This window comes from Melospiza georgiana, chromosome 11 (assembly GCF_028018845.1).
Source record: "Melospiza georgiana isolate bMelGeo1 chromosome 11, bMelGeo1.pri, whole genome shotgun sequence".
In the NCBI taxonomy this organism is placed as follows: Eukaryota; Metazoa; Chordata; class Aves; order Passeriformes; family Passerellidae; genus Melospiza; species Melospiza georgiana.
Genome location: NC_080440.1, coordinates 18,851,185 through 18,878,259, shown reverse-complemented (window position 1 = coordinate 18,878,259; position 27,075 = coordinate 18,851,185). Strand labels below are relative to the sequence as shown.

The 27,075-nt window shown below is 43.8% G+C and overlaps 1 protein-coding gene across 1 annotated transcript; it reads left to right on the top strand.

Annotated features, from left to right (window-relative positions):
- TAMM41 (TAM41 mitochondrial translocator assembly and maintenance homolog) lies at positions 1-22,111 on the top strand. Its single transcript, XM_058032250.1, has 8 exons — positions 1-179; positions 968-1,147; positions 2,333-2,425; positions 5,120-5,270; positions 7,446-7,591; positions 10,046-10,211; positions 14,371-14,433; positions 20,883-22,111. The coding sequence occupies exons 1-8, from the start codon at positions 42-44 to the stop codon at positions 20,957-20,959; spliced, it is 1,014 nt and encodes a 337-aa protein (XP_057888233.1). The 5' UTR covers positions 1-41; the 3' UTR covers positions 20,960-22,111.
- Positions 22,112-27,075: the final 4,964 nt, after the last annotated feature.

Here is a 27,075-nt window from a genome sequence, read left to right as displayed (position 1 = left end):
CGCCGGGCCGGGCCAGGCCGGGCGGGCCCGGGGCCGGGGCCATGGCGCTGCCCGTGCTGTCCAGCTCGGCCGTGAAGTTCCGCCGGGTGCTGGCGCAGTTCCCGCAGGAGCTCAGCCTGGCCTTCGCCTACGGCTCCGGGGTGTTCCGGCAGGCGGGGGCCTCGGCCGAGCACGGCGAGGTGAGCGCTCGGGCCCCGCGGCGTTCCGCGCCCCGGAGCCGCTGCGGCCCTGCGGCTGTGAAGGGCGAGGGGCAGCGATCCCAAACGCCGGGAATGATGGCGGGGGGCGGGTGTCCGGCCGAGCCCAGGGCGGTCCCGGCAGTGAGGGCTCGGGGTCCCCCTCAGCCCGCTGTGTGTCAGGTTGTTTATTTCTGCTTTTAGAGTTACTGCATGTTGTCCATCTGCTGTGCACCGTATGAGGGGAATTTCAAATGTATTGCCGCACTGAAATGGCAGTCTGGGGAGCTTCCTCATCTTCTGAGGGCCACAGCTTGGAAATAATACTTATTTTTATTTTTGGGGTTTTGTTGAGAAAAGCAAAGGAATACACTACAAAGGAATTATCCTAGAAATGCAGTTCATCGCTACCAGCTCTCGGGTGGTGCCTTTATATGCCCACATTCCCCCATTCATGGCCGAAAAGTTCTGTTCATTATGCACTGTGAGCTGTTCCACTGAGCTGTAGGTTTGGGTGTGAACATCTCACACCTGCTCCCCTGTTCTGCAGGGTTGAAGTTTGGTCTTGACCAGAACAGGAAAATTTTGAACTGTCTGATACACTTGACAATAAACATACAGCTTCAGTGGAACCTTTCAGCTGTATCTGACATTAATACTTGTGGTTTGGGTTTTATTTTTATATTTTACTCGTGAAAAATATTTAGCTGGAAGTTCGATACTGTGTATATCTTAAATTATTATAACACTAGTTCTTGACATTTAAACCCCACCATTCTTGTTCTCCTCAGACAAATATGCTGGACTTCGTGTTTGCTGTTGATGATGTTGTGACCTGGCATATGACAAACTTGTCAAAGAACAGGAGTCATTATTCCTTCCTTAAATTCTTTGGGCCCAAAAAGATAAGTACCATCCAGGGATATGGAGCAGGGATTTACTACAACACCTTAGTGCCATGCAATGGCAGGGTAAGTACGAGTAGTGTGAGTGAATGGAGTCAAATATTTATGTCTGTGAAGTATTAAAATTATTAGCTTAAAGCATTTTTCAGGAAGCAAATATTGCAGATTGTAATTGTAGATTAACTTGTGGTATCTTCAATATTTATGTCTCAAACTGCTTCACTATCAGCATTTTAATTAAAAAGCAAACAGAGCAGCCTGTCTTACACCTTAGGAGTGTGAGCAGTGTTTGGAACTTGTAGCTAAAGCATTTCAGGAACTGGATTTATGTTCCTTATTGCTTTCTGCCTGCTAGTTTTGGTGGTGGTGCTTCATGTCAGCAGTTGACATGTAGTCACAGCAAAGTGGGCTGTTGGATATAAAATGCAATTTATAAATGGTTCTTGCCCAGCAGTTCTGTTCCTGCACCTCTGTCTGGTAGGGAGGAGTGAGGGAAACACTGTCAGTCTTGCTGTTCTTGTCCCTCTATGAGATTTTGGGGTTTAGACCTCATTTTGATGTAAAAATGGATTTGGGATTTCATTTGAAGTGGTGTTTGCCATGACATTGTGTTCTTGGCTCTTCATGCCCTGCTCTTGTGTTCTAATGTCTCAGTCATATCACAGCCTGTGCTCTTTTGGCATCCAGAAATTCTGGAGCTGCCTGCCTTGCTGTGGTGATAATCTTTGGAAGTTCAGCTACTGCAGAGTGGTAACAAACTGTGGAAAGTCCAGCTACATAAAATAAGCTGAAAAATCACATTTTTTTTTTCTTAACATCAAAGAGCAAGATAAAAAACTCCTTGATACGCACCCCACCTCCCAATAACAGGATATAAGTCTTTGACAAACTATTGCTTGAATATTTTAAAATATTTTAATAAATATAATTTTTTACTATATTTTTAATATAAAGGCTAATGTGGATTATTCTAGCAATGGTGATATTTGGCTGCTGACTTTATTGCAGCTTTGATTCTAGAAAGGATCTTAGTTTCATGCATTCCATTTTCTGCTTGCAGAAGTTTGAATATCAATAGGAGGGAGATTTTTTTCCTTTGCCTCATGCGTTAATTAAAACATAAAAATGCTTTCCAGTTTTTATTGGAGGTATGTGTGCCTTAGGATTAAGGCCACTTATAGCAAGTACTAAGTTCCATAGTGCAGGTAGAAGTTTTTTCCCAAAGCCTTTCTTTTGCTTTGTTTTTTGCAGATGATAAAGTATGGAGTGATTAGCACTGATGCCCTGATTGAGGATCTGCTGCACTGGAGCACTCTCTATGTGGCTGGGCGCCTGCAGAAGCCGGTAACTGCTCTGCTCTCTCTGCAAATGCAGGAGTTTACAGGGCTGGGAAAGAACCTCTTGGGGTTTTGTCGGGAGTTTAGTTCAAGCATGGCTTAAAGAAAAAGGCCATGAAGGCATACAGTTGAGAGAACAGTAAAAGGTAGTTGCAAAGCAGTTCCAAAGCAGTTCCCAGCCTGATTTCTATAAACAATTAGACTCTCTCATGTATCACTTTATAAACAATAAGGTTCTCAGGCAGTCTTCCCATAACAAGTGTAACACCCTCTCTGGGAAAAGATGGCACCCTGGGAACAGATATGGAAGTTTTGGGAACCTTTCATATCACAGTGGGAACACTGGTTTTGTTTTGTGTAAACAATCAACGGTATAGTAAAACAAAAGGAGTGGTTAGAGTTTTCTCTGTTAGCCTATCATAAACTTGGATTTCGGAATATGCATGAAGTTCGTTAACACTGTTATTTAAACTGGCTGATCGATCAATAAACCAGTCCGATGTATCAAAGGATTGGTCGTTCTCCCCTCACTTCAGCAGGGTTTGAACTTTATCTCTCAGGGATCTGTGCTCAAATAATCTGCCCTGAAGTAGGGATGCAGCCCCAGAGGGATAATCTCTGAGAGAGGAGGTGAAATGGAGTTCCTCGTGATGTTCTGTGGAAAAAGAACCCCTAAAGGGGAGTTTATTAATAACAGTTTTCTGCCTGTAGTAAATCTTGAATAACTCTATTAATGCTAAGTCCCTTTAATGTTAAACATATTATTTGCTTTTTATAACAGATTATAGAGGTGGCTAAAACTTAACACAGCTAAAGAATGGAAATCTTTAAAGATGAAAGCAGCTTTGCTGTGAAGTTACTGTCTGGTTCATAATTGAATGAACCATAAAAAATAATCTTTGCTTTCCCCCTTGTGCCTGCCTCGTTGTGCTTTCAGCAGGTGGCAGCAGTGCTAAGGGAAAATTTGTTCTGAGTGGAGGGGGAGAATTGAAGGAGAAATCTCTTCAGGTCTTGGAAGAGGAGTTAATTATGCTTTAGCTAAAAAACTTGGAGTGGAAGTTTGAATGGATTGTCTCGAGTGCTGGCTTTATCTGCAGAGATGAATTACAGCATGAGCCAGGTTAGAGCAGCTGTTATCTCTGTAAAGGATGAAACTTAATCCATTGAGAAAGATAAGTGAAAGGAAAATTCTGGATGGCACTTCAGCAGTGAATGGTGAATGGCTGTTTTCAGTGCAACTGCATTTGCTGCTGCTTGGATTTGTGGCATGGCACAGTGAATATAAATTCTGTGTGCTGTGAAAAAGCCTTCCTTCACTGTGGTGCTCTGTCAGATTTACCCCAAGAATCAACATTCATGTTTTACCAGGGGATAACCATTGCACTCTGACCTCCTGAGAGATTTTCATCTCTCTGAACCATTAAGAATTTGTTCAGAAATGCTATCAGTGTTTCAGGCATTCAGATTTTGAAGCCTGCTGTAATATATTCTTTCAAAAAAATCCTGCTTTGTATTAGGGGGGGTTTAGAAGAGGAGGAGGTTATTCCTTTTGCTTCTTTAAGGTGTCTTCCATGAGGAGCCATGGCATCTCTGCTGAGTTTTGTGTTTTAAAGGCTCTAACTGTGGTGTCCTTAATGTGTCCATAACTTGCTGATGTTTCCATGGCAATCCTGAGGTACTGCAGTCACCTGTGTGACTGCTTGGGATGCCACCACAGATTTTCCTGCTCTGACTTCCCTTAGATTTCCCCGTAGCAACAAGCTAGGAATGTGCATTTAAGTGAATTGCTTGATGAGATTTGAGAAAAAGCAAGAGCACTACCTTTGTTCACCAAGGTGTTTTAGGGTAGACAAATATTAAAAGCTTTTGCCTTTTATAAGCAAGACAGGATTGCTTAACCAGAACCCTTGAAAAAGACAAACTCCCAGCAAGCAGGGATTCCTAGGGGAGTTGTTTCTGGAATTGCACAGTTATCCATCTCCCAAACCAGCTTCCCTTCATCTGCCAGTGTTTCTGGCTTCAGTTCTTACCCAAGATCTGCTTTTTATTGCAGTGTGTTTCCATACCCTGGGTGATTGTATTCTCTAGTTGGTCTTGGACAGTTTCAGTGTTTCCTAAAAATAAACACTTCTAGTGGCAGGTAGAAACATTCAAGTGATCTGTTCCTCATGGGTAAGTGAAGATCCCCTCAAGCAAAATGCAGAAATAAAGCCCTGCTTCCTCTAGCACAGCCCCTGGCTGAGAAACTGCTTGAAGCATTTGATAGGGGAGTCCTCTATTAAAAAAAAAAAAGGAATGAAGATGAATAGGAAAACTTATTTCTGTCTGGTGTTTTGATCTCTTTTAGTATAGTCTTTTTTCTTATTGCACAATCACACATCTGTTGATGCATTCATATTTCCTGTTCTGATTAGTCTTAAATTCACAAGTATGAAAAGGTGACTAGCTCATGTCTGATGCATACAGCACTTCCAAACCAGTGTGTGAAAACAGCTTTTTCTAGCAGAGTGTTAATTCTTAAAATCACATTGTTTTGTCTCATGTGATGGGGACACTCTAGTACTTGTTGTACCATGCTAGTAAGATCTACTCTTAAATTAATTTCTTACACAATCCAGCATAAAAAATAAATAACATTTCCAGCTCCAGCTTCAGTAGCACTTTGCTGTGGTCCTGCTTCCTAATGTCTCTGCTTTTGCAGGTGAAAATCCTGGCCCAGAATGAGAACAGCAGGCTGCAGGCTGCTCTTGTCAGCAACCTGAAGAGTGCAGTGCTGGCATCCTTCCTCATGCTGCCAGAGAGCTTCTCTGAAGAGGACCTTTTCCTGCAGATTGCTGGCCTCTCCTACTCTGGTGAGTCTGGGGCTCTCAGGTGCCTGAGGAGAGCTGCAGTCTCATGTGTGATCAATCATCTCCCTTCCTGCTTTGGGCCTGCATTCACAGAGTTCTCTGTGACTGTGGTTATGTAACAGCCCCAGGAATTGGGTTTATTCACAGGAAATAGGTGCAGCTGCCTCAGCAATGCTGCCTGTACCTGCTTGGTTTGTGAGCAGCTCAGTGGGAGTGATTGGATATGATGAAATAATGGGGCTTCTCTCCTGTTTGCATGGATTGTGTTTTGGTGGAATGTTTCAAAACCTTGGGAAAAAAATGTTTCTTTGCACTCAGTGCAATGTTGAGTCATCTGATAGTCTGACTCATAGCTTGTCATCTCTTGTTGAGTGTGCTGTGTTAAAGGCTCTTACTTAGTTAACTCAGAGATCCTGATTATGATTCTTTGATTTACATTTAACACTCCTGCTTGGTATTTGTTGAATTTCTTTTTTTTTTTTTAGGAAATTGGTAAGGAAAAATATTGAAAAAACTACTGCAAATGGTTTTTCAGTATAAGATGTAATTGTTACAGTTTAACTCAGCAGTGCTTTTTAAATGTTGACATCCTTACTGGAATTACCATGAAGGGGCTTGGTTGGAGTTGTGCTTTACACAGCACTTCCCTGGCTCATACAGAAATGCAGTTTTGGCTTTTGAAGGAAGCACAGGGAGGTCTAAGCTGCAGCCTGGCTGTACTCAGGAGTGTCACTGTTTTATGTAACACTTCCCAGGGCAGTTCAGATTGCAGCTTGCTTTTCCAGAGCAGCTCTCTCCTGAATTTTCGCCTGTTTTACAGCACCAGGAGGAGGGTGCTGACAGAGGGATTGCCAGCCAGGGATGTTCAGTGCTCATCTGCCCACCTGAAACCTGCCCAGCACTGGCACTGGGTTCTTGCTGGGCACCACTTACCAAAATGTTTTTTATTTACTCTTTGAAACAGTGCAATTAAACAGAAATCAGTGAAATGCTGAGACTGGCTGTGCCGTGTGAGCAAAGCTGCAGCCACACAGCTCCCAGCTGGGAATGCACAAGGAAAAGGCTGCTGGTGGATATTTGTTTTGCTGCCATTTCCTTCAGTTTTTCAGAGGCTGTACTAGTAGACAAAATTGATTTTATGTGTTACTCTAATCAGTCTCCTTGGAGACTGCTGAGAAGAGTTGTTAATGCTTTAATTTAGAAAATGTTTATCTTTTATTTTCTCCTGCATTTTTTGAGAGCACTGAGTCAGTACCATTTATATGTGAAGTGTTTGTTTTGTGGCTCTGCATAAACTGAAATAAACTAAGGAAGGCTAGCAAGTTGGCACCTTTCAACAACATTTCTCTCCTGAATGTGGGAAGTGGGAAAAGGAATTGATTCAGAATTTTGGTTGGTACAAGCTGCACTGAGCATCCAGCTCCTGGCTGGAAACCCTGCAAGCAGCCAGGCTGGTACCTCACAGAGGCAGTGGAGTGCTTTCATACAGACTGACCGGCTTTTCATTTGTTCTCTTTGAAACTTCTCAGTTATGTAGCTGAAAAGAAAGTGTAAAGGCCAGTAATGTAACAGTGGTGTTAAAAGGAATTGCTTTTTGGAACTACTGACACGATGCATGGCTAAGAGAAAAAGTCATCCAGTGATCTTACAGTGACTGCTGTTAGCTGAACTGCAGGTGCTGCCCTTGGAGTGCAGAATGCAAATTATTACCTCTCAGATTGGAACATTTCAGCTCATTTTCTTATGGATACAAAGTATGAGGGCTGGGCAATTTGCTTAGTAATTGTTGAGACTGAGGTTATGTTTGCAAAGACTGTAACTGTTACTTGACAGCTGGAATTATTTTGTTTCCAAGTGAAGATGTGGACAGGTAGGCTGATGACATTGTATCAGAGGCTCTCTCTCTCTCTCTCTCTATATATATATATATATAGATAGATAGATAGATAGATATATAGATATATAGATATAGATATCTATATATATATATGTGCCTTCAAGGACGTTTTTTCTGTGCTTGAAGGTGTTTGAATAGTTTTTTTTGACTCTTATATTGGCATACATAATATTGGAGAGCAGAGATTTAAATGACAGCTCTATACTGTGTTAATTTCTGTTATACTCTCCTTCACGTTTTGGGGTTTTCCTAATGGCTTAACTCTCTCTTTTCCTGCCTAGGTGATTTCAGAATGATAATAGGAGAAGACAGATTCAAAGTGCACAACATAGTGAAGCCCAACATTGCCCATTTCCAGAAGCTGTACAGTTCCATACTGCAGGGCTGCCCTCAAGTGGTGTACAAGCACCAGCAGGGAAGGCTTGAGGCAAGTGTTCTCCTTGAAACAGCTTTCTAACAAGGCTTCAGCACTGGCAGAAGGCAGGGATTGTGCCATGCACCAGGAGAGCAGTGGTAGGCTCTGTGCTTGCTCTTTGTTGTGTTTCTGTTGTTTGGTTAATTCTGCAGCCAGCAGACTTGCCTTAAATACCAGTTTTTTTTATGGAGGAGTTACTGCTCATTTTCTGTGAGTATGAGCACAGAATAGACCCCAGCAAGGGAAGCAGAGCAGTAAAACCTGTGTTCTAATGGATTCCACATGGAAATGACAGGCTAGGAAGTGAGGAATCAACAGATGGTTTGTGTTAGAGGGGTGAGGCTGTAACTCAGAGGTGCAGCTTTCTGCAATCAAAAACTGCATCTCACTAAAAACCTCCTCAAGTTCCAGCTATGAATATCACCTGACTAAATCTAAATGAAATTCTGGCATTAATACCCAGACAAACCCATTTTTCCTTAGCTTTTTGGGAAATCCAAAAATCCTCAGGTTGTAACTATGAATATCATCTGACTAAACCTAAGTGAAATTCTGGCACTAATACCCATACAAAACCATTTTTCCTTAGCTTTTTTAGGAAATCCAAAGTGATCAATACCTTGAATTCCATTTTTCTGGTGTAACATTGCAGCTAGGGGAGAGATGCCACAGTCAGTAGCAATTTTCCCTTTTGTAATATTCAAGTGTGATATAAACTTCATGGTGAAGTCACAAATAGCCCCACTTGTCTCATGGATGTGGGCACCTCTTTATCCTCAAGCCTTGGTAATTCTGTCCCAAATGCCACCTTTTAGGATGTGTTTTTGCTAGAAATTCATTTAATTGCAGGCTTGAGTACAGTAAACAGTTTCACTGCAATGCTTTGGGGTAAAATACAGCCAAACCTGGATTATCCTGCAGCTGTCTCCAAGTTTTCTTATTGCTTGTGAACAGTTTGGTGCAAGAAATATTTAAATGAATTTGGGAAAGAATTACAAATGCTTCCTTTAAACAAATGCTGGTAGCATACTGCACATTTATTGCTGGATAATAAATCTCTCCACAATCCCCTAACAGTCATCAAGACTGCTTCAAATCAACAGCAAAATGAGGGCATTTAATCAAGCAAGTGTTTAATGCTTTATTGCTCACACCTTGTTGTGATTATTGGGGTGCCTGAGTGCTGCTGGGAGTGTGGTAACAGGATGGAACCCCTTTCTCAGGAGATGCAGAGCTGCAGAGAGAATTCTTTGTTCAGGGCTGGCTGAGTGCTGCTGGGGGTGCAGTTACAGGATGGAACCCCTTTCTCAGGAGATGCAGAGCTGCAGACAGAATTCCTTGTTCAGGGCTGCCTGAGTGCTGCTGGGGGTGCAGGAACAGGATGGAACCCCCTTTTTCAGGAGATGCAGAACTGCAGAGAGAATTCCTTGTTCAGGGCTGGCTGAGTGCTGCTGGGGGTGCAGTTACAGGATGGAACCCCCTTTTTCAGGAGATGCAGAGCTGCAGAGAGAATTCCTTGTTCAGGGCTGGCTGAGTGCTGCTGGGGGTGCAGGAACAGGATGGAACCCCCTTTTTCAGGAGATGCAGAGCTGCAGAGAGAATTCCTTGTTCAGGGGTCCCTCAGCAGCAGGGGAGGCAGAGCCCAGCCCTGAGCTCTGGTTCAGGCTCTGCTTCCTCCCACACAGAGCTCAGAGCTGCTCCCTCTCGCTGCCTCTGCACTTGTGGCTGACTCATCTGGAGATCATTTTCTCCACACTGACAAAAGGGAGTGGAGAGGGCAATCAGGCTCCTGTCTGATGTCTCCATGAAGTGGCTAAAACCTTGTGTGGGAGGAATGGAGCTCTTCAGATTTTCCTCCTCTCTTGGAGAGCTCTGCCCCATGGTGCGTTGCAGTTTGGAGAAATCTGTCCAGGCCTGCACGTTGCTATCATTGTATTCAAAGAAGGCTCCTTGGATTTCTGATTTAGATTGCAAAATGTGGGATGAATGTTTGCTTCAGATTATACAAACCAGATGTGCTTTGGAGTTTAAAGCAGAGAAAATGGTTTTCTAGCTAAACTTGAAGTGTGTGTGTGTCTGCAGTTTGATTATATTCAGGCAGAAGAAACTCAGCTGAGGGGTCTTTGGGGAGCTTTTTTTTATTGTCCTGTGCTTGTGTTTCCAGAGGAAATTGGATACAACAGAAATGATACAATTTCAATGAACATTTGCTTGCAGACACAGCAAGATCATGTGTGTCTTCTTTGAATAAAAACCCTTGCAGTGACTCATTCTTCAAGTTGAAAACTGAGATGCTGCATTTCCCTGTTCTTGGGGAGTTTTTATTACCATTGTCAAGGACCTTTTCTAGTGAAATGGATCAGGTTCTATGAGATTTATCAGAGGTCAATTTTCTAACTTCTTTAAAAAAAAAAAAAAAAAAGAGAGAACTGAATGTTTTTAATGTCTTACTTTTATAACATTCAGATTGATAAAAGTCCAGAAGGTCAGTTTACACAACTCATGGCTTTGCCAAAGACTCTGCAACAACAGATAACTGCTCTGGTAAACCCTCCTGGAAAGAACAGAGATGTGGAAGAAATTTTACTGCAAGTTGCCCATGACCCTGACTGTGGATATCTGGTGCATCAAGGTAGGTCTGGCCCAGTGTTTGTGATCTCCTTTAAAACATGATAGATACACAAATCTATTGTATATGTTCTCCTGTTTCAGGTGGGTTAAAGAGGAGGGTGAGTTAAAGAGAAGGGTGAAAAAATCCAGGAGATAGTAATGAAATCCATTCCTGAAAGCCTGAGTTTGGATTTGGTTGCAGACAGCTTTTCTGAAATATTATCAATACAGAAGGATGTGTTTTGGTTTGGATCCTAAGGAATAATAGTGTGGCCTGCTTAGATCACCTAACTCTGGTGCTTCCATTTTCAGGCAAAAGCTCATCAGTCAGAGATTGCAGGGCTGAGGTAATTCTGTGCCTTGCTGACATTTCCCTTGGCAGTCATGGTGCTTAGCCCAGACATGTGAGCCCTGGCAGGGAGCTGCAGCTGGAGGGGAAAGGCTGAGGTGCTTCTCATCAGCACAACTGCTCTGAGGCACCATTATGTCATAGGAGCAAGTTCAAGCTGATGCTGCACACACCAGTGCTCTGCTGCACTGCAGGAAAATGAGAAAGTTTGGTACTTGGGGTCCTTTGTGCATTTGAAGAACCTGGAACAGAAAATGGGCAAGGAAATTTTGCAAGCTGCCTGAGCACAGCAAAAATCCCCAGGAAACCTGGGAGCCACTAGACATGAACAGGGGAGCTGAGGCAGCTCTCAGCCTGATTTCTGTGGGGGAAACGAAGCTCCTGGGTGCTGCAGGTCTCCAGGGACAGCCTGGGATGAGCTGCACCTGGGCATGGAGCTTTCAGCTTCTCTTGGGCTGGGCTGGAGCAGCAAAGGGCTGAAAGCTGGGTCTGGGAGCAGGAGCAGGGTTGGAGCTGCACACAGAGCCGGGATGGAGCTGCACACAGAGCAGGTTGGAGCTGCACACACAGCAGGGTTGGAGCTGCACACAGAGCAGGGTTGGAGCTGCACACAGAGCAGGTTGGAGCTGCAAACACAGAGCAGGGTTTGAGCTGCACACACAGCAGGGTTGGAGCTGCACACAGAGCAGGTTGGAGCTGCACACACAGAGCAGGTTGGAGCTGCACACACAGAGCAGGTTGGAGCTGCACACACAGCAGGGTTGGAGCTGCACACAGAGCAGGGTTGAGCTGCACACACAGCAGGGTTGGAGCTGCACACACAGAGCAGGGTTGGAGCTGCACACAGAGCAGGGTTGAGCTGCACACAGAGCAGGGTTGGAGCTGCACACACAGAGCAGGTTGGAGCTGCACCCAGAGCAGGTTGGAGCTGCACACACAGCAGGGTTGGAGCTGCACACACAGAGCAGGGTTGGAGCTGCACACAGAGCAGGTTGGAGCTGCACACAGAGCAGGTTTGAGCTGCACACAGAGCAGGTTGGAGCTGCACACAGAGCAGGGTTGGAGCTGCACACACAGAGCAGGGTTGGAGCTGCACACACAGAGCAGGGTTGGAGCTGCACACAGCAAGGTTGGAGCTGCACACAGAGCAGGGTTGGAGCTGCACCCAGAGCAGGTTGGAGCTGCACACACAGAGCAGGGTTTGAGCTGCACACACAGAGCAGGGTTGGAGCTGCACACACAGAGCAGGGTTGGAGCTGCACACAGAGCAGGTTGGAGCTGCACCCAGAGCAGGGTTTGAGCTGCACACAGAGCAGGTTGGAGCTGCACCCAGAGCAGGTTGGAGCTGCACACACAGAGCAGGGTTGGAGCTGCACACACAGAGCAGGTTGGAGCTGCACACAGAGCAGGGTTGAGCTGCACACACAGAGCAGGTTGGAGCTGCACACACAGAGCAGGTTGGAGCTGCACACACAGAGCAGGGTTGGAGCTGCACACACAGAGCAGGGTTGAGCTGCACACACAGAGCAGGGTTGGAGCTGCACACAGAGCAGGTTGGAGCTGCACACAGAGCAGGGTTTGAGCTGCACACACAGAGCAGGGTTGGAGCTGCACACAGAGCAGGGTTGGAGCTGCACACAGAGCAGGGTTGGAGCTGCACACACAGAGCAGGGTTGGAGCTGCACACAGAGCAGGGTTGGAGCTGCACACAGAGCAGGGTTGGAGCTGCACACAGAGCAGGGTTGGAGCTGCACACAGAGCAGGGTTTGAGCTGCACACACAGAGCAGGGTTGGAGCTGCACACAGAGCAGGGTTTGAGCTGCACACAGAGCAGGGTTGGAGCTGCACCCAGAGCAGGGTTGGAGCTGCACACACACAGCAGGTTTGAGCTGCACACACACAGCAGGTTGGAGCTGCACACAGAGCAGGTTGGAGCTGCACACACACAGCAGGGTTGGAGCTGCACACACAGAGCAGGGTTGGAGCTGCACACACAGAGCAGGGTTGGAGCTGCACACACAGCAGGGTTGGAGCTGCACACACAGCAGGTTGGAGCTGCACATAGAGCAGGGTTTGAGCTGCACACCCAGAGCAGGGTTGGAGCTGCACACAGAGCAGGGTTGGAGCTGCACACACAGAGCAGGGTTGGAGCTGCACACACAGAGCAGGGTTGGAGCTGCACAGAGCAGAGTTGGAGCTGCACACAGAGCAGGGTTGGAGCTGCACAGAGTAGGTTTGAGCTGCACACACAGAGCAGGGTTGGAGCTGCACACACAGAGCAGGGTTGGAGCTGCACACAGAGCAGGGTTGGAGCTGCACACACAGCAGGGTTGGAGCTGCACACACAGAGCAGGTTTGAGCTGCACACACAGAGCAGGTTTGAGCTGCACACACAGCAGGGTTGGAGCTGCACACACAGCAGGGTTGGAGCTGCACACACAGAGCAGGGTTGGAGCAGCACACAGAGCAGGTTGGAGCTGCACACACAGAGCAGGTTTGAGCTGCACACAGAGCAGGTTGGAGCTGCACACAGAGCAGGGCTGGAGCTGCACACACATCAGGGTCTGAGCTGCACCCAGAGCAGGGTTGGAGCTGCACACAGAGCAGGGTTTGAGCTGCACACACAGAGCAGGTTGGAGCTGCACACACAGAGCAGGTTTGAGCTGCACACACAGAGCAGGGTTGGAGCTGCACAGAGAACAGGTTGGAGCTGCACACAGAGCTCTGATGGTGCTGTGCTTGTGTTTCTGTAGCAGACTGGGCACATCTTCTCAGCCCTGCACTTTAAACCCTTAGCAGAACACATGAAAATATTCTCTCCCTTTTGTGACCAAAGCATTTCCTAATTTATCAATCTGGGTAAAGGCCAGGCCAAGCCATTTGGGAATCATACAAGGCAGAGCTGATTACTCAAGTTGAATTGTGTTGTCCCAAGATACTCTGCTACATCAACACAATTTGTTCCTTTCCCTTCCCCGTTCCTTCCCCTCACATGATTTTACAGTGGAATATTGTATCCTTACTTACACATGGGTTGTGCTAAGCTTTGTTCTTCAGTATGGATGCAGGATTTAAAAATATTTGAAATTTTATTGAATGGGCCAATGCAGACTGTGTCAGTTTGGAAGATTAGCTCTGAGACTGCTGCAGCTCTGCATTTCTTTCAATTATTTAGTGATGTAAATAGTTTTTTACATATCAATATGCTTTTATATGAGTTAGAACAAATACAACTTCATAGTTCTGAAAAAAAATTAAGATTTTTTAAACTGTTCTGTTAAGAACCCCTGGACAATGACAGCTGAATGTGCCACAGTGCAGTGATAAACAAGCCTTATCTCCAAAAGCTGTAATTTAGGAAAGCCAGGAAGGAGCTGCACAATAGAGGTGTCTCTGCTTGATCAGAGAAGTGCCAAATCCCAATTTCATGTTGAAGTAAACAGGGAGGATCATTTGTTCTGCTCCAGAATGTTAATTTACCAGCACTTAGATGAAACAACTCTGAATCCTTTGTGGTTAATCATCTTAGCAGAGAGCTAATGGGAACACTAAATAAATGGGTTTTATCAATTCCTACTGCTTGTTGTCTGTTTTAGTACTGATTTGGGATTTTTTCTGTATGTTACATATAAAATAAATTAAAACAGTTTAGGGAATACTTTTAATTAGTATGAAAAAGCAGAGCAAACCCAAATTTTCTCAGTGTATGCTTTACTTTCAGGCTGGCTTGGTTGTATAAGTGGAACAATATTGAACTTGTGCATGGTGGAGGGGCAAAGAATCCCCACACAAGTGCTGGATGGGTAACATCTGTGTGCTTTTCCCTCTGCAGGCATTTCAGCAATTGTGAGATCCTCCAGTATAGTGCAGAGTGCTAAAACCATCCTGACAGCTGGTAAGAATGTGTGGGGTGTCTGTCAGTGTGGGCCTGCTGATTTCACACAGCAAAAAATGACAGAAAATACTGTCTTCTTACAGGGGTTTAAAGAATAGAATTTTTATGTGTTTCACTAAAAGTCCCTGGGAAATAAAAGCAACATTTAAAGCAGAGGCTTTCTTGCAAAATTGTAAAATGTTGAATGAGACTGGAGTCTGTGTGACTTAAATTAACAAACCAAACAACAACATCAGCTTTCATTTTCTCTGTTCTGGAGCTGGGCAGAGGAGATTTTGTGGAGCAAAAGAATTGGAAGAGAGGGATAAGACCCCTCCAGTGTTATTCCTGTTGAATTTCAGTTATTCCTTTAAATTCAAGGTGTCCCAGAGCCAGGTAAGTGCAGGAGTAGAACAGAAATGGTTAAACTGTGGGCTTATAAATCACCTCTGAGGCTCTTTAGCTCCCCTTGTGTGATGCACTCAATCACTGACACTTTGGGGAGTCCTCATGGATCTTTGAGTAACACTTGGCATTTTTATCTTCATTTTTTATCATTTTATCATCATTTTATGATCATTTTTATAGTAATTTTATTATCATTTTTTATCATTCTGCTTCATGCACCTGAAATCAGTTCTTTGGGAGATGTTTCTATTTCCCTTGGTCTTAACTGATTTTGCTTTGTGTATAGTGGCTTTTTTCTCTTTCAAACAAAGTGTAGTTTCCTTCTAATCAGTTGTGTAGAGTTGCATGTAAAAACTATTTTCTACTAGTGGTTTTTGTGGTGCAAACATATTTTTGGGATTTGGTTTAGGTAGAGCAAAGCAATTTTGGGCTTTTGCCTCCAGCACAAGCCAAATTTAAGCAAGGAGGCTTGGGAGGGTGGATTTTTCTTACTTTTTCCATTATTTAGTTTTTGGGGTTTTTTGGGGTTTATTTTTTATGTATTTACATTTTATTTTTATGTATTTGTCTGCCGGAATCTGCTCAAAACCATGAGGGACAGAATTCAGGAGTGAAATTTCACTGCTCAAGGATGTCACCTCACTATTTTTGAGGTGTGATGTTGGTGTGATCTGCCCTGGAATTGAGCAGGGATGGTGTCCATGGCTTTAGAGTTAATTAGCAAAAACATTTTGCAATTTTAATATTTTTTTAAATATTTTTCTCCAAACACTTATGAGTTTACATTAAATCTGCATTTATTTTAAATCTGTCAGTATCTCCTAATGAAGGTTTTCTCCCAGTCATGGTTTCTTAATTTGAAATGCATCACTGGGGCAGCTCCTGGGGCTCTCCATGTTCTCATAGGATACAGAATTTACACAGAGAAATCAGGAATGTGGCTCCTGCATGGAAATATTTGCTTGACTCAGGCAAGGAATGTGTTTTACAGGGAAATGTGGAGCTTTAAATCCAGTCCCTAAGGAAGCTGCATTTCTTTCTTTACTCTTTTTCCAAATCTTGTCTAATATTCTGTTCCCCCAAGACCTATTTTCACACTTTCTAGTAAAGACTTTAGGAATAATATAAGGCTCTGACCTTCTGCAGTGCTTATGTCAGGAATAGTAGCTTAAAATAAAAGAGAATGATGAAATCTGTGGCTCCATTGAGCTTTGACTTTTTATTGCTGTTCCTAATAACTGTACAAGTACTTTGTAAAGCTGCAAAAAAAAACGTTTTCATTAGCTGGCCATGACTCTTTTTGAAGTGTTCTAGGGAACACAATCTGGTTTCTTTAGCTGATTATTTTATCTTAACACCACCAGCAAAGGTGGGATGCCTGCTCAGGGCCACAGCAGGGCAGTGCAATGTCCAGCATTTCTAAATTCAGAGGTAAATCAGCAATAGCTGTGCTCAGATGCCATGCTGGGTATGAACATTACTGGCAAGGAGCACAAGAAGGAATTTCAACCCGTTTAAGAGAACTTTTCTCATCTTTCTCTGCCAGTGTGGTTTCCAAGTGGAGCCCCAGCTCTGTGTTTTTGTTTGTTGTTAAATGCCCTATTTAGTTTTTGAGAATGTGCCTGTGTATTGCTTTGAGGCTGTGGTGGGGTTGCCTCTCTGTTTCCCATTAGAGATGGCACCAGGCTTTGATTTGTTTTCCCACATAGCCAGAGCCTGCCTGGGCTTTGGGAACTCACTCTGCAACTCTTATATTTAGCTCCTCTGAAAATGTTGATACTTCTTTAGCTTCTTTCTTCTTTATATTTCACTCAAGGAATGCTGCAAGCTTTGAAAATTTTTCTATAAACACAGTCTTACAGCATAAATCACCAATTGAAGCATTTGTCCAAGATACTTTTAAGGTAGCACAAATGTTCTGAAGAGCATTTATTTTCAAGAATTCAAGGATTTCCTTTTTTAAAGGAGCAGGTTTCATTTGTCCAAGATACTTTTAAGTTAGGACAAATGTTCTGAAGAGCATTTGGATTCAAGGATTTTTTCTTAAAGGAGCAAGTTTCATTTGTTCAAGATACTTTTAAGTTAGGACCAATATTCTAAGTAGCATTTATTTTCAAGGATTCAAGGATTTCCTTTTTTAAAGGATCAAGTTTGATTTGTCCAAAATACTTTTAAGTTAGGACAAATGTTCTGAAGAGCATTTATTTTAAAGAATTCAAGGATTTTTTTCTTAAAGAAGCAGGTTTCATTTGTCCAAGATACTTTTAAGGTAGCACAAATGTTCTGAAGAGCATTTATTTTCAAGGATTCAAGGATTTTTTTCTTAAAGAAGCAGGTTTCATTTGTCCAAGATACTTTTAAGTTAGGACAAATATTCTGAGTAGCATTTATTTTCAAGGATTTTTTTTTTAAGGAGCAGGCTTACATATCAGATATTCAGTTTTTGTGATAACTGCTCTCTTCATCAGCTGTCTGAGCTGATAACTGCTGGCTTCAGTGTAAATATCTGTAAATATACATATATCTGTGCATGCCACACTACAAATATATATATGATTTTCTCCACATGACATATATTTCACTCAAGGAATGCTGCAAGCTTTGAAAATTTTTCTATAAACACAGTCTTACAGCATAAATCACCAATTGAAGCATTTGTCCAAGAGACTTTTAAGGTAGCACAAATGTTCTGAAGAGCATTTATTTTCAAGAATTCAAGGATTTTTTTCTTAAAGAAGCAGGTTTCATTTGTCCAAGATACTTTTAAGTTAGGACAAATGTTCTGAAGAGCATTTGTTTTCAAGGATTCAAGGATTTTTTTCTTAAAGGAGCAGGTTTCATTTGTCCAAGATACTTTTAAGGTAGCACAAATGTGCTGAATAGCATTTGTTTTCAAGGATTTTTTTTTTAAGGAGCAGGTTTACATATCAGATATTCAGTTTTTGTGATAACTGCTCTCTTTATCAGCTAAAGTCTTGATTTCACAGAATATATGTGTCCTGTAAGAGGGATCCATGCAGACAACTCCAAGAGCTACTTGGAGCTCTAGTTTGAATTCTAATTTGAATCCTCACATAGACCTATAGAGATTTTCTGTGACAATTTTCTCCCCAAACAGAAATTTTTAGATCATAAGAGCCAGAAAACTACCCAAATCTTGGGTGAAAGGCAAAAAAATCCAAATCTTTCCTTTTTCTTTCCTTCTGCATTATCAATCCACACTGTTATCCCTCTGTGTTCCATCCCTTTAAGTGTTGTGGCATGACTTGTAGGCAGGAAGAGATGTGCTGGCTTCAGTGTAAATATCTGTAAATATGCATGCATCTGTGCGTGCCACACTACAAATATAGAATTATTTGCTCCACCAAATAATTACATATTTGTCTAGCAGCACATCCATCCAAAGGCAATCCAGGACACTGCAGCCAGGTACTCCTAGCAGGACACTTTTGGGGACTCCCAGACCAACCCTGTCTTGCAAAAAAACTCAGTGTGGATGGTTAAGTGAAACCAGACACGGGCTGTGTTTACACAAGCACTGTGGGCTCGGTCCCATGTGCATCAGGGCTTTGTTCTGTGTCCTCCAGTGGAAAAATCTAAAGGGGAGGTGCAACCACCGAGTCACAGCTTCAGAGCTGAAGTAACAGACATTTTCATGTGGTCCAAGTGCTTCAGATTCTGAGAGAGAGCTGTCATTACAGCCATTAACTTTTCCTGCAGCTGGGATTCATCAGCCTGAGGGCTGCTTTGGGGACAGGCTGAGCTGGATGGACAAACCTGTGCTGGGCAGGGGTGGGGCCAGCAGCTCCTTCTGTGCCCTGGGTGGAGCTCGGAGGGATGGGAGGGATGTGCTGGTGGGCAGGCCAGAGCAGCGATTTATCTCTGCAGCTGAGAGCAGCAGTGTGCCTGCACCATTCCCTGCAGCTGAGAGCAGCAGTGTGCCTGCAGTGCCTGCACCATTCCCTGCAGCTGAGAGCAGGGATCTCCCTGCAGTGCCTGCACCATTCCCTGCAGGCTGAGAGCAGGGATCTGTCTCCCTGCAGCTGAGAGCAGCAGTGTCCCTGCAGTGCCTGCACCATTCCCTGCAGGCTGACAGCAGCAGTGTCCCTGCAGTACCTGCACCATTCCCTGCAGGCTGACAGCAGCAGTGTCCCTGCAGTACCTGCACCATTCCCTGCAGGCTGACAGCAGCAGTGTCCCTGCAGTACCTGCACCATTCCCTGCAGGCTGACAGCAGCAGTGTCCCTGCAGTCCTGCAGCAGTGTCCCTGCAGTGCCTCCACCATTCTCTTCAGTGCCTGCACCACTCCCTGCAGCTGAGAGCAGCAGCAGCAGTGTCCCTGCAGGCTGCAGTGCCTGCACCATTCCCTGCAGTCCTGCAGCAGTGTCCCTGCAGTGCCTCCACCATTCTCTTCAGTGCCTGCACCATTCCCTGCAGTCCTGCATCAGGGAATGGATCCTGGATCTCCCACACGCTGCACTGCACTTCCAGAAGCAGCTGGAATTCACTGCAGTGGCAGAGCAGCAGTTCCTCTCTCAGAGTGGCTGCATCCTGCAGCTTGGGCATTTCCAGAGCCACACTTACACCATTCTAACTTTTTTAACATTTGTGCTGTGCCAGAGCCCAGCCTGGCTTTGTGCTGCTGCAGGAATTGTTGCTCTGTGTGCAATCTCCATGCAGATTTCTCAGGCACTTGGTTATTTATTTGTTATTTGAGGTGCTGCAAGGAAAAGCCTGTCATGACTTCTTTAGTGCACTTGATTTTACAAAAACCTGGTAAATATGGAAAAGTTGGAGCTTGCACATGGGATACACATGGATTTGTCAGTTCAAAATACATGGATGGATGTGTTCCTAGCCAAGGTGAAGCTGAGTTGATTTAAATTTCAGTTGGAGGCAAGAGAAGTGCAGAGCTGATTCTCTGCACTCTATTTGTTATCAGGGGCTTCTTACTGTGCCACATTCCTTCAGAAATGAGTGTGCCCCTTTCCTTCTTGCTGCCAACTCATTTGTCTTCTTGTGCCCCTTTCCTTCTTGCTGCCAACTCATTTGTCTTCTTGCAACTTGAATTTGAATGCATCTATCACTTAAAGTATTATATCTTTAATTGATTTCTTTCTTTCACTTTCCTTTCTCTTGAGGTCTTTCCAAATCAGGTCTTATTATACCCTTCCCACTCACCCCCCAAAAAATTAAAGACAGTGCAGCACGTGGCTAAACTTGGGTTGAGGTTCCTTGTTTGTTGCAAATCTTTCCTTGTGTTCTGGGCTGTGATGTTGTGTGACTTTTGGCTAAATCCCTTGTGTGTTTTTAGTCAGTTTTGTCAGGTGTTCAATTAAATAAACATAGGAGAGATTGTAGTAAATATAATTTACTACACCTTAAATCTGTGCACGTGTCAAAATTAGAGCTTTCTGTGCAGCACTAAAAAGTTGCCTTTTCAGTTCTGAATTTGTGAGGGTGTGATTAGACTGTGCTGTAATCTGAGCAATCACTCTGTGTAGTTTTGGGTTTATTTGTTTGGTTTGGGGTGATTTTATAAACAAAAAAGGAAAAGCAAGTGGCTGCACTGGCTGGGATCTCAGAACCCCCTGAAATGCCAAGACTAACAGTGATTTGTTGTAAAATTTATAAATACTCTGTGACTAAACCCAGCAAAAGGCTGTGGGTTTTTACTCTAGGCCTGCAAGAGAACTTCAGAAATTAATCCAAGGATACATTTTACAAATTTTGTAGGAGTCATCCTCAGTCCCATCATATCTAAAACTCATAAATGCTTGGAGGCCACAACTGCTGCTGCTCTGCAGATTGAGATGTCTGCCTTTATTGTATGCCATGGCATGGAATTTACCAGAATTCTGCTCTATTTGCTCTGCTTGGATGGCATTAAAAGTATTTTTGGTGGCATTATTTACTGTGCTGTGCCTGTGACAGGAGGGTTATTTGCCTGTCTGCCTGCTGCATTAGGCTGTCATTCCCCCAGGGAAATCCTGCATTTGATGCACTAAGCACCTTCTGCTAAATGTTGATTTTTTTTTTTCTCTTTTTTCTTCTTTTTTTAGGGGCAAAGAAATCTGTAATCTACAGTTTGAAGAAATTATATAAGATGGCAAAAGGAGAGTTAAAGAAGCCATCCTGAGTCTGTACATACTGTGTATGGGTAAATAAATGGTACTTTTTCTCTAAATGTTTTGCAGATGTGACTTTGCATACTTGAGAAGATTCCAGTGTATTTAAAAAGTCTGTTCTGATGATTTACATGCCCAATTTTCTTAATGAAATAAGAACTTTTTTAATGGAGGTTTGTTGGCAATAGGGCAAAGGAATTATACTCTGTAAATACTGAAATGAATTTTCCTGTGGATTTTGAAGAACATTAAGTAAAAAAGATTGATTGTACAGAGGGATTAAAACCCAAAGTGATTCATTTTCTATGTGGTGGTAACTTTACTTCCCAAAGTACCCTCAGAGTCTCAAAATTATCAATATCCCAAATTTAGTTCTTTCAGGGATTTCTTGAACTGAAGAATCCATTGAGATTTTAGTAGATATGAAACTGGCCTCTGACATTCCTGCCCTGGTTCATTCCTGCTCTCATTCCCCCAGGTTCATCCTTGGAATTCCTCTGAGGATGCTCCCTGTGGCATCTTGAATCCCAAAATCTGCCCCAGTGTGGGAGAGGGAAAGAGCAGCTTGGCAGGTGTCACATCCTTTGATAAGGATATTTAATAATGTTAATTAATAAGGATATTTAATAATAATAAATTTGTGTGTTCCTCTCGTGAGGCTGAGATGAAAAGTGCCCAATTCTTGGGCATTGTCACAAGGGCCAGAGTTGGAAGGAAAATCAGAATTCTATGGATCTCTTTAGGCAGACTTAGGCAGTATTTGTTGTTTGGCAGATTTCACCAAAACACTTGAAAATTTGGAATATTATGAACAAAAGCACAGCTTGGTTAATTCTTCGATTATTTTTTTTTCCCCTTAAAATACTGCCCACAAAGATGAAACTTGAACTCCCTTTAAATGAGCTAAACCAAAGAGAGTTGAAGTTTTACATGACTTGTTGCATTAATCATGCCATGGAAGAATGGACATGTCTGGTGCTGTAAACTAGGAGGATCTTTTATAAATAGAATATTTTTCACACTGACTCAGGTGGGTTTGCTAATTTGGGAAATTTTCCTTAATAGAAATAAACTCAGGTAAGGTTTCATTTTCCTTGTGAGACTGTCAATGATAAAAATAATTTAATGGTTAAAAAAAAGGAAATAAAATGTATCTTTCCTGATCAGCATGTTTGGGTTTTGTGTATTATGTGATCACCAGGGCCATCTCTCAAAGCTACATGTGATTTAGTGATCTCATTTTAAAAAATACATTATTTCAGTGGAATTGTCTGATAATTGTTTCCAGGGAGAATTTCAGAGCATAAATTTAAGAAAGACAATAAAAAATAAATTGTTGTATGGAATAGGACTCATACAGACTTGCTTTAATCACAGGGAAACTTTTAAGTATTGATTATTTTTAAATATTTGAGTTTGAAATTTTAACCCAGACTCAGGAAATAATTACTCTGAAACAGGAAATAAATAACTGGGAAACTTTCTAAGGTCAGAGGCAGGTTCCTCACACTTTGCATTATCCATTGGTGATAGAATGTGTGAAACAAATCCCCTCAAATGTCCCTTTGCTGATGGCACAACCTTTTCATGGGGGCAAAGAATGTTTGTATGGCCCTGGCATTCTCTGGCCCTATTAGTAAGAGGCCACAGTCCCCAGTTTGAAAAGTTTCTATTATAAAAAATGGAACTAGGGGATTTAAGCCATTTCCAGGTAAATCTGGAAATTTTAATGCTGAAATGCAGTTGGTAGCATTTCAAAGCAGCTTTCTTTTAAAAGGCCTTTGGAATACAGTTAAAGAGAATGTTCTGGATGTTAAAGCCACACTTAAAAGTGGGATTTGGTGCTTCTGAAGGCTGCTGAAATGGAGGTTCAGAGCATGAGAGGGCAGTGACACACCAGGCTGGTGACATGAGCTGGCCTCACTGCCACAGGGACAGCCCAGGCTCCATCCTGCCCCTTGCTGCCTGAGCATTTACCCAGAAATAAAGTTCTTGTGGGGAGAGTGAAAAGAGTGAAGCCCTGCTGGCTGTTTAGCAGCCAATTAACCCTTTTTATGTGCAGCAGATGCTGTGTGGAGTCGGGCCCAGCCCTGAGCTGTCACTGTCACCGTGCCAGAGGATCCCTGTGTCCTGCACAGGTGGGACTTTACTGCGCTTCCTGTAACCTGAGCCGCCTCTGTTTGCCTTGTGTTGCTGGATACCCACTGCAGGGCTCGGCTTGGCTTTATGAACTCTGTGCACAGCAATAGAAGAAGTCATTTCTTGCTCTTTGGAGTGAGTTTTGCAAATCCCAGCTCGATAGTTCCATCTGTTGATGCACTGCCAGTATCCAAGGCTGTGCATTAAATCTTCGGGAGATGTAAAAAAGTCCTTCCTCCTCATCCATATGGGCTGAAAAGTGGATTCTGCTCTGTAAATCATTCATCTTGAGCTTTTTAAGAGTGGCCTACCTTTCCCCTTGGGGCCACTGGGCTTGAATGTATTTATTTTTCTGGCAGAGAGCCACGAATGAATCATAGCCCTGAGCAGCTCGTTGTGAACTCCTCACCATTGTTAAGAGACTACTTGGGGCAGTTGTTACAGAGCTTTGCTATGTAAAACTTTTAAGGGAAGAGAGATTGATTTCAGCCTTGTTAGCTGCTTTTGAAGTCCCCAGCAGTTGTGTGGAAATGATTTTTTGTGCTCTTACAGCTGTAATCCACTAAAATAACCGGGGATTGTTGCACGGGAAGCTGGGACATGGGAACAAGTTACTGCCTCTTTGTCCTGATGAGGTGTGGTTGTTCTCTCACCAAAAACAAGTCACTTCAGCCTTTCATTCCATTTGTAACTTTCCTGTTTACACCTTCCTGCTCCATTTCCATACTTTATTGTTTCTCTTCTTGACTTAATTCTCAAGTCCTTCATTCTGTTCTTCAGAAATCCCTCTTTTCTGCCTTGGCTGTTCCACCGTGGATATTGTTTCATGCTCCCTCCCCCTTTTTCCTGTGTAGCAGAGCTTTCATTAAAGGCAACCAGGCAGATGATTTATTTCTGATGTCTTAAAAGGCTTCTTTGTAATGAAGAGCCTGGACCCAATCAAACTGCTGAGGGTTTGTGTAGGTGAGTCAGCAGCATGGGCCTCACTGCCTCTGACATCCACAGTGCCAGGGGAGTGTGGAGCAGGGAATGAACTGGATGACACAGGAAGAGGAGGAAATCGAAAAATCCAAAATGTGACTGCATCCATAATCATTTGGCTGCTCCTAAACTCGGTGTGGGGAGGGCACAAAGCTGAAGCACACGGGCTGCTGCCCTCCATCAGCACATGGATGATGTGTTCCTCACTGCCTGCACATTTCCCCTTCTCCATGTGCTGGAACAGGGAGTTTCTCCAGGTGCCTGCCTGTGGGACCCTCCAAATTCCAGCTGTGAGTGCAGAGCCTGAATTCTCACCTGTGCTTCCCTGAGGCCTCTCTGTAGGTTTTGTTGATCTTCAATGGAGTCAACCCTGCAGCCTGAGCACAGGGAAGGTGCAGCTGAGCTGGGATCCCTTCCTGGCAGAAACCCTTTGCAGCATCCCAGAGCTCCCTGATGTGTGCAGCAAACATCTGTGCCAGAATTGGGAAGATCAAGGTGGGCACAAAATCCAGGATTCCTGGCTGGAATTGCTGTTCTTCACACTGAGGTGCTAAAGCAGGAGCCTGCTGGACTTGGGAAAGTTCAGAACGAGCACAGCCCTTGGTGAGTGTCCAGTGCAGGGGATCCAAGCAGGGCTGTGACTCATGCCTTTTCCCAGCAATTCATTTAAAAATAGAATTGAAGTTGAAATATGCTCTGAAGGTCAGAATATCAGGGCAGTGTGTTTCTGGTGATTTTTCCTGGGTAAGGTGTTGAGAGAGGACAAAATATTCTTAATTTTCAAATTCACTCTGCTGGCCATGGAGTCTGTGTAGAAAATGAATTTTTTTGTATTCCTACTGCAGGAAAGAGACATTCCCTCCATGGAGCTGTTTTCTGCTCTGCTTTTTGTTTGGCTCGACAGTTGCTCTGTCACGTTTGCTACTGTGGTTTCACAGAGTTTTGTGACTTTATTTACCTGCTTTTCTAGATAAAAATCTCCACCACAGTTGCTAGCTGATCCTGAACTTTATTGACTGCCTTAGGGAGAGGCAGTAATCACTTTACTCCTGCATGTTTTAACCTCTTACTCAGCCTGCTTCAATCAGAAACGTTTAGAAATGGATTAAGTTTTACTACATGAACAGGAAGCTTCAGACTATACATTCTGAAATTATTCATGCAAATTCCAAATATTTTATTTACATCCTTAGTCTAAGAACTTCCATGCAGTTTTTACCTTCATCATCCAGCATTCTGCCAAGTCCTTTCCAGTAGTGGTGGGGACTGTTTGGATGGTTTTGCACAATTTTTTCTGAGATATGGAAGGTCTTGCAAAGACAGAATGAAAATCTCTGCAAGTGTAGTGGGTATAGAGGGCTCTTCCTAGTTTTAAATTTGATCTTGAGGAGTTTGCAGCCACAAGGAACTGTCTTTAGAAGCCAAACAAAGCAAAAACTGACCAAGAACAACCACTCGGTGTTTTGGTTCCTTCACTTCCCTTTGTTGTACTGATACCTTCTTTAAAAGCCTTGAACCTGGTGTGTAAGATACCTCCCCTACTCAATTAAAGAAGCCATGTAAATAGTAAAACATCTCATTATTGAATTAATTTGTGTTACTTCTCTGTATGGGATCTCTTCAGCTCCACAGTGCACTTGGTAAATTGGAAAGCTTGTGTTCCCACACAGTGATTATTTACTTAATCTCTGCCTGCTGCCAAAGCTCCTCCAAACCTCCTATTTTAAAATTCATAGCGAGCCATGGGAGGGGAGCGTTCAGTGGGGGTTTTTTGGTTTTGTTTGTGGTTTTGGTTTTTTCTTTTAATATTGCCATCCTTGAGTTGCCTTGCTCCCAGCACTGGTGGAGAGTCTGGCTCACTCTCTGTACTGCAGTGAGAGCCAAGAAGTTTTTCCCTTCCTAGGATGCTTCAAGAGACACAGAGCAGCTCCCAGTGTCTGCCTCACCATGCTGTCACACTGCTTTGGCTTTACAGCCTGGGGCAAAGCTTTTTAAAACCAAATTATTTGCACAAGAAATTCTAGACAATTTTTTTTTCTCTCTCTCTTTCTTTCCCCTCCCAAGTCTGGGGCTGGGTGAGCTTGTGCTCATCCTGCACAGCCCTGTTAACTCTGTCCCTGCAGCCCTGCCTTAGGTGCTTGCCAAGGAGGAGACTGAGTCAGCAGCACTTTGGCAGTTTGAAGGTGAGTTCCCTGCAGAAAAATCAGATGGATGGTGAAATCCATCACTGCACTTCCAATTCTTACAGCGTTTTTAACTGGATTATATTTAAGGTTTGTATTTGCACAGCTGCTTTTACAGCAAGGATTGGTTTATTTTCCTTTATGTTTTTGTTGTTTAAAGAGTGTCTCCTCTGTTGTTTGTCTAGTTTATCTGTGACTAATTTTAGCAGGATAGAATTGAAAATTGGTGTGTTATTTTTATTAGAGAATCACAGGATAATTCAGGTTGGAAAAGCCCTTCCAGAACCACTGAGTCCAGGCTGTGCCCCATGCCCAGGAGTGCCACGTCCAGGAATTCCCTGGACACTCCAGGGATGGGCACTCCAGATCTCCCAGGGCACTTACAATTCCTGAGCTCCCTTTCCATGGGCAAGCTCCTCCTGATATCCAACCTGAGCCTGCCCTGGCACAGCCTGAGCCCTTTTCCTCTGTCCTGTCCCTGTTCCCTGGGGGCAGGAGCCATTTGGAAAAAAAGCCCTGGGAAGGGCCCACCTGGAAAGCTGAGGAGATCCCACTTGTCCTGAGGAGATGAGTGAGCTGAGTGCAGAAAGCCCGGTCAGGAAGAGTGCCAAGTCCTCAGTAATTAGCCTGTATTAATTAAATCAGGCTGCAAGAGCTGCCCCAGGAGCAGTGTGGTGTTTGCAGGGTGTGGCCCCAGGACAGTCAGGGTGGTGTTTGCATCCAGCAGGTGTGACTGGGCTTGCTTCTTGCAGAGAGATTCCATGGGCATCCTTAGCTGAGAGATGGACATTCCAAAGGGCTTTGGGGCACCATTTGGTGCCCAG